This window comes from Sceloporus undulatus, chromosome 3 (assembly GCF_019175285.1).
Source record: "Sceloporus undulatus isolate JIND9_A2432 ecotype Alabama chromosome 3, SceUnd_v1.1, whole genome shotgun sequence".
Lineage (NCBI taxonomy): Eukaryota > Metazoa > Chordata > Lepidosauria > Squamata > Phrynosomatidae > Sceloporus > Sceloporus undulatus.
In genome coordinates, this window is record NC_056524.1 from 134,761,421 (window position 1) to 134,769,131 (window position 7,711).

Genomic DNA, 7,711 nt, shown 5'->3' on the forward strand with positions numbered 1-7,711 from the left:
ACAGATGGCCACCCAGCCTCTGTTGAAAGACTTCCGAGGAGAGAGAGAGTCCACCACTCTGCATTGAGGGAATGCACCGAACAGCCCTTAGTGTTCAAGTTCAAGTTCGTCTCGTTTGTCAGGAGCACAATGGGGGGCCCTGGATCCTGCTGCTGAGGCCGATTTCCTGCGCAATCTCTCTCTCTCTGGCACACAGAGAGACACACAGAGAGACAGAGGCTGGTCCCTCCTCCCTTGGCCAGCGCCCAGAGCCGGGTCCAGAGAGCAAGGAGCCTCCAAGCCTTGCCTTCCTCGCTCTGCATACTCTTCCTCCACTAATTGCGCCTCCTGCCAGGCCATTGGCTGGAGGGCTGCGAGGGATTTGCATAAGCCTGCCCCTCCCCTCCTCCCCTCCCCTCCTGGGTCCCCGCAGTTGGGATGCGCCGCCGAGGGAAGGAGGCTGGGGGGCTCCCCGCCAAAGAGGAGGAGAAGCAGCAGCAGCAGCAGCAGCAGAGGCACCCACCGCCGGCGATGGGGCAACCACCCGGCCCTGGGACCACCATCGCCAAGCAGAGGAACCTCCCGGTACGCTCCGCTATTCCTTGGATTGGGTGTGTGTGTCTGTGTGTTGTGTTGTTGTGTTGTGTTGTGTAGGGGGATGATATAATATAAACAGTGTGAGATGGTGACTGATCCCTAACGAGTTGGATCCAGCACCAACAGTGTGCCTCCTCCCCCCTCCCCAAAAAACATAATGCGTCTTCGACTTTTGAGTGATGATGATTGATGGTGCATGATGATCTACTCTGAATTCGACACCCCTAGCCTCGACGCAGCGAAAATGCAGCAAACGACCCGACAAAGTTGCGAGAGGAAAAAGATGGGCGGATAAAAAACCAAATTGATATCAAGAGCAAGAAAGGAAGAAGCGACGTTATAAAGGGGGTGGAAAGTAGGCGTAAAGCAGGGCAGGCCGCCGGAAGCAACATCCCAGGAGGCTGGAGTCTGAGTTTGAATCGACGATCCTGTTGAAATGTTTTTAAACATGAAGGTCCTCCTCCTGAGAAAAGGAGTCTCAGGCGGAGGCTTCTCTTGCTGAGGCACAGTCCCAGCGTTGCGTTGTGTGGTGCGGGGAGATTAACCCCTGCTCCGGGGATGGATGGATGGATGATGGTGTGATTGAATCTCCAGACAGCTGTATGCCTTGCTTTATACACAAGTAACACACTTCGATCTCCTTGCACTTTTTTGTTGTTTGGGGTGGGGGGGGAAGCCATGCACCACTAAACCAAGGTGCATAGAGTTTGGCAAAGGATTGTCCAGAGAGGGTCTTTTTGCTTAAGTTTTCCTCCCTGAAAAACTCCCACGAGGTTGGTGTTCCAAGGGAAGGCCGTGATGAAGCGAAACAGTTGTGTCGTTGTAGTAGTAGATATGTAGATTCAGAACGTTAACTGTCAAGGCTGTGATCTAAAGCCACAATAACTCCAAAATAAATCTGTCAAAATCCATGCAAAACGGATGGGTTTGGACTCTCTTTCTCAATTTTTTTTTATATATATATATAGAGAGAGAGAGTAGGAGAGGAGAAGCGAGAAATGGGGCAAATTAATTATATACACACCACACAACACACACCACCACCACCCTCCCACACACACTCTCTCTATTATATCTACCCTCTCTCTCTCTCTCTGCCTCTCTCTCTCTTCTCTCTCTCTATATATATAATATATATATATATTATAAATTAGGGAAAAGAGAGTCCAACCCATCACTGTTTGCATGGATTTCGACAGACTTTATGCTTTGAGAGTCTCTCTGTTTTAGGTCCCAGCCTTGACAGTGAACTTGGGAATGTGCAGTTAATACATTTCCAAAAGTGCCAAGTAAGCTGGGTTGGTTTGTGGTGGCATTTGGCACCCTGCGTTGGTTTTTTATCCCAGTAAAGGAGGTGAAAAGGTTACCCCATAGCAGAGGGAAGCTCAATTGGGCAAAGCTGACATTTTCAGGGATTCAAAGAAGTGGCACAGGGGGCCTGGGGGTGTCAGTCCTATTCGGACTGATCTCGGTGAGAGAGAATGGCACCTCAGTGCTTCTTGAGCAGTCATATAAATCCATCACAGAATGGCTTCATTCTGCTTTGGTTTGATTTTTTTTTTCATGTTGAAATTACAAAAGACAACAGTGATGTACTTCATGCAGATGGTGAAGGTCTCTGCTGCTGTTCCAGGGATGCCTGACCAGTGTCTTGTGTCAGGGATGATCTGCTTCCTATTTGAACCAAGAAGCTGATAAACCCAGCAAGGGGGAGGGGGGGAATCGAAAATGAAGTTTAAACCAGTGGATTCCTTCCCCCTTCTTATTCCTTTGCCTTGCATGCCATTGTACAGAGTGAGCTGCGGGAATGAAAATAAAACATCCACTGTATACATCTGACACATGGGCAGATGCCTCGGTTTAATGATTTCTTCGTGAATTTGTGTCTGGGGATAAATATGGGAGCATTTATGTATGTTTCACGCATATAGGGATCTGATGTCTTTGGAGCAGGTTATTCTACGCAACGGAAGGAGATGGCGGCCTGTTTAGATCAAATACAGGTACTTGGAGAGCCTGCAGGGGCCAGAGACATGTTGGATCTATAGAGGGTGATAGATGGTAGATTTCATGGACAGGACTGTTCCTTCAGTAGAGTCCAGAAGGTGTGCTCTAGTGTGCCCTAAAGGTCTTACATAGTAGAGGCCAGAAGGTGTGCTCTAAAGATCTTACACAAAGAGGGAGACCTTTCCTTAGGGACTGCTGAAGAAAGGGGAAAGATAATGATATGTATCACTGTTGTCAAATCATCATTTACTAACCTCTCTTTGTCCCTCTCTTTCCCCCAGAACCTACTCATTTTCCTGCTCTTCCTTGGACCTTTCAACTGCTTTGCAAGCTACAGTCGTGCCACTGAACTTTTCTACAGCATCCATGAAGGGCTACCTGCCGGGTTCCTCATCGGGAATCTAGCCCAGGATTTACACTTACAGGGGGCAGCGGACAAAGAAGGAGCTAGAGCTGTGGAGGAAGGGTGGCAGCAGCCTGAGCAATGGGGGAAAGTCCCTCTGTCTTTCAATCTGGCATCTCAGGGCTTGGGAAGCCAATATGTCAACCTGAACAACCGGACAGGCGAACTGTACACCTCTGGCCAAGAAATTGACCGGGAAGCACTATGCACAGAGGACAATGTGGGCTCTAGTGTGGTTGCCTCATCCTCTTCACCAGCGCTCTCTTCTGAGTCGTGTTTGTTGTTGCTGGATGTTCTGGTCTTGCCTCAGGAGTATTTCCGCCTTGTCAAGGTGAAGATTGCCATCCATGATGTTAATGACAATGCACCATGTTTTCCCATGCCACAGATACACCTCTTTGTGCCTGAGAATTCACCTGTCAACACGCGTTTGGCTATAGAACACCCAGCTGTAGATCCAGACATGGGTACTAATGGGGTCCAGATATACCAACTGCAAGATGACTTTGGGGTTTTTACGTTGGATGTGGAGGAGAATGAAAGTGGGGAAAGAACGCCTTATCTGATTGTCATGGGTGCCTTGGACAGGGAGGCCAGAGATGAATATATTACACTCATAACAGCAGAGGATGGAGGAGTTCCACCACTGGTTGGCACTGCCACCCTCACCATTGGCATCAGTGATATCAATGACAACTGTCCCCAGTTCAATGAGACCCAGATAAATGTTACTGTCTTTGGGAACTCTAGCATTGGGTTGCACATAGCATCTGTCCATGCTGTAGATGTGGATGAAGGCATCAATGCAGAGATCACCTATTCTTATAGCCAGAAGGTGGCACAGTCATCCCGCACATTGTTCCACCTTGACGAAAGTACAGGCATTATCAAGCTTGCCAAGAGGATTAATGGGGACACTCCCCGTTTCCATCGGTTGAGTGTCTTGGCAAATGGTCCTGGTTGTATCCCAGCTGTTATCACCGTGCTAGTATCTATCATTAAAGTCATGATGAGACCTCCTGAAGTGATCCCTCGCTTCATAGCTAATGAAGCAGAAGGGGTAGTTTACCTAAGGGAGTTAGAACCCGTTAACACACCGATTGCGTTTTTTACCATTAAGGATCCAGATGAAAAATACAAAGTGGATTGCTATCTGGATGGTGATGGTCCATTCAGGTTGTCGCCATACAAACCCTACCACAATGAGTACTTACTGGAAACTACAAAGCCGTTGGATTATGAGGCTCAACAGCTCTATGAAATATCAGTGGTTGCGTGGAATACTGAAGGATTCCATGTAAACAAAATACTTAAAGTACAAGTTCTGGATGATAATGACAACTCGCCTGTTTTCTCTCAACCACTAATAGAATTAACAATAGAGGAAAATAATGCTCCCCATGCTTTTTTGACCAAGTTGTATGCAACTGATGCTGACAGTGGGGAAAGGGGCCGAGTGTCTTACTTCCTAGGGCCTGAAGCACCATCGTATTTTTCTTTAGATAAAGTCACAGGAGTCCTAACAGTTTCCACCCAACTGGACAGAGAGGAAAGAGAAAAATACCGCTATACTGTTAAAGCAATAGATTCAGGAGTGCCACCCCGGGAATCAATAGCTACAGTTACAATTTTAGTCTTGGATAAGAATGACAACAGTCCACGGTTTATCAACAAGGATTTTAGCTTTTTTGTGCCAGAGAATTTCCCAGGCTTTGGTGAAATTGGAGTTATAAGTGTCACCGATGCAGATATAGGGCAAAATGGATGGGTTGCACTTTCCGTTGTAAACGGAAGTGATATCTTTGTGATAGACACTGGCAAAGGAGTGTTAAGAGCTAAGGTCTCTCTAGACAGGGAACAGCAGAGCTCATACACCATATGGGTTGAAGCGGTGGATGGCGGTGACCCTGCCTTGTCCTCAACTGCAAAAATAACCATTCTTTTGCTGGACATCAATGACAATCCACCACTTGTCTTGTTTCCTCAGTCTAACATGTCTTATCTCTTAGTCCTTCCTTCTACGCTGCCTGGCTCACCAATCACAGAGGTCTATGCAGTGGATAATGACACAGGCATGAATGCAGTTATAGCATACAGCATCATAGGAAGAAGAGGTCCCCGTCCAGACTCTTTTAAGATTGACCCCAAGACAGGCAACATCACTCTGGAAGAGTCACTCATGCAGAATGACTATGGCCTTTATCGGCTTCTTGTTAAAGTTAGTGATCATGGTTACCCAGAACCTCTCCATTCCACAGTCATGGTGAACCTCTTTGTCAATGACACTGTGAGCAACGAAAGCTACATTGAAAGCCTGCTGAGGAAAGAGCCTGACATTAATATTGAGGAAAAAGAACCGCAAATCTCCATAGAACCCACACACAAAAGAGTGGAAGCGGCATCTTGCATGCCTACCTTAGTGGCCCTGTCAATAATAAGTTTGGGTTCAATAACACTGGTAACTGGAATGGGTATTCATATCTGCCTAAGGAAAGGGAGAAAATACCACACAGGAGATGAAAATTTGGAAGTACAGATCCCATTGAATGCAAGAATTGATCTGCACATGCTGGAGAAGAAACCAGTAGAAATTTCCAACATCTGATGGTTTCACAAAGACAGTCTCAACCAAATTCTGAAAGATGATTAAGTTCCCAAGTGGGATATTGCCAGCAGGACTTACAGTGAAGGACAACTGATTTATAACTTATTATAATTGTAAATAGCTGTTTACAGATTTTTTTTAGAAAAAAAAGAAAAGAAAGGAAAAAAATATTAAATGTACAGCCTTTTTAAAAAAAATGAAACCATAGTGCTAAAAGCTAGTAATCTGTCTGTGCAGACATGGCCCTCAAAAGACCCCATCCATAGATCAAGTCAGTATTCATAAAGTGAAAAGGTAAGACAGACACATTCGTTGTCACATTCTTCAATCCTCACAATCATGTTTGACCACAGGAGGGCATCATCAACCATTCCTATAAATGGGACTGTTTAAGATAAAATGAAAAGTATATTTTAAGATGTTTGAGGTTTTTTATATAAAGAAAGAGGAAAATAAAAGTATGGGTTTGAGGTATAGTAAATATATGTTCTATTGTATATATGTGAAGATGACAAGAAAATATGCACTGGTAAATAAAAACAGAATGTTTTATTACCTCAGATGTTAATATATATATATATAGGAAAGGCATTAACAAAAAGTGCAATTTCTTGAGGGTGCACACCATCCCATGTGAAATTGTGAACAGGAAGGAGATGTTCACTTTTCGCTGAATATGGACAAACACTGTCAACAACTTCAGCAGTTTCTTCCTCATTATGAAATAACAGGATTTCTTGGAAGAAATTAAAACATGCCAGTTGGAATCTAAATCAGTCCATGTCTAAATGAGATAAGGGGGGATTTGTGTTGCTGTCATCTCTGCATAACAGTAGCTCCTGGAGCCTCATCAAAGGTGTCTCAACATTTGCAGGCATCTTCTCAGGAGGCTTAAGGAGCTATCACTGGAATCCTAGACATGCTGTTTTCCAAAACATAACAGCCTATCCCTGTCACACTGATTTCAGTGGGGCTTTCTTCTACAGGTCAGGGCCAGTGAACCAGACATTTTGGACTTCAGTTCTTATAATCCCTTACTGCTGACCATGTTGGGTAGGACCCGTGGGAGCAGAAGTCTAAAACCTTTGGAAGGCCATATGTTCCTTTTATAAGTGAAGTTTTGTAGGGCTTATTGGTAAAACAGAACTAATGAAGGGGATAATGAAATGCGAGTGATTTCCATGAGAACAGAAAGGCCTGATAAAATCACTAACTCCAATCCAGCAAGGCAAGGCATATTAAGAAACAGATTTCCATATATGAATTTCTCTCCTGGCTGTGATTCAGATACATTTTTTGTTTAAAAAATGAAACTGTGTTTTGTTCATCACTCATAATCCACCAGATTGATGGTCTCTTTCCCACCCTATATATCTTACAGAACTGGTAGTGCTTAAAATCTATTGAGGATGGTGGGAGAGTTTTTTCATGTACAGGAAACTTTGGACTGGGCCCCATGATCAGCCTCCCTCCATTGCAGTATATTGCAGCTGCATCCACTGAGAGACATTCATCATCTCAGACATACTTCTGTCTATCTAACTGTCTGACTATCTGTCCATCTCTGCTGACTGGTGACTTCCATGTCAATGAAGTAGTGAATCCAGCCTGAACTTTAGTCTAAAAACTGAAGAAAATACACATGGTGCTCAATCCTATCCCCAAAATATGTTCAGCACCATGGATAGTTCCTTTAAAGTTTTGGGTAAAACTCGGAGTCGATTCACTGCTCCACTGACATTGGTTGCTGCCACACTGCAGAATCAGTGCAGTTTGACACTGCTTTAAATGGCATGGGTCAATGCTATGGACTTCTGAGATTTGTAGTTTGTTGTGGCATCAGAGCTCTCTGACAGAGAAGGTTAAATATCTCACAGAACTACAGATTCCAGAATTCCATAACACTGAATCCTGGCTGTTAAAGTGGTGTCAAACAGCATTAACTCTGCATTGTAGATGCAACCATTGAAGCCACCAGATGGTCCTGTATCTGTCTTTCTGTAAGTGGAAACTGGTGACTACCATGTCAGTGAAAGCGTGTGTCTGTTCAGGTGGTTTCCTCCATGTTAGTGGTGTAGAAAATCCATTCTGGGTTTTAATACAAACTAACCCAAGTGCTA

General features: G+C 44.7%; 1 protein-coding gene across 1 annotated transcript; it reads left to right on the forward strand.

The window, feature by feature from the left end:
• Positions 1–280: 280 nt before the first annotated feature.
• Positions 281–7,318, forward strand: PCDH20 (protocadherin 20). The gene is made up of 2 exons (XM_042456330.1): positions 281–564; positions 2,865–7,318. Exons 1-2 carry the CDS (start codon positions 418–420, stop codon positions 5,589–5,591), a joined length of 2,874 nt encoding a protein of 957 aa, XP_042312264.1. The 5' UTR covers positions 281–417; the 3' UTR covers positions 5,592–7,318.
• The last annotated feature ends 393 nt before the right edge of the window (positions 7,319–7,711 follow it).

What these genes read in the sequence shown, in the direction of transcription:
- PCDH20 (XM_042456330.1), top strand. Translation starts at nt 418, where the DNA reads ATGCGCCGCCGAGGGAAGGAGGCTGGGGGGCTCCCCGCCAAAGAGGAG. An exon ending in CCAAGCAGAGGAACCTCCCG is followed by an intron (nt 565 to 2,864) that starts GTACGCTCCGCT and finishes TCTTTCCCCCAG; the next exon opens with AACCTACTCATTTTCCTGCT.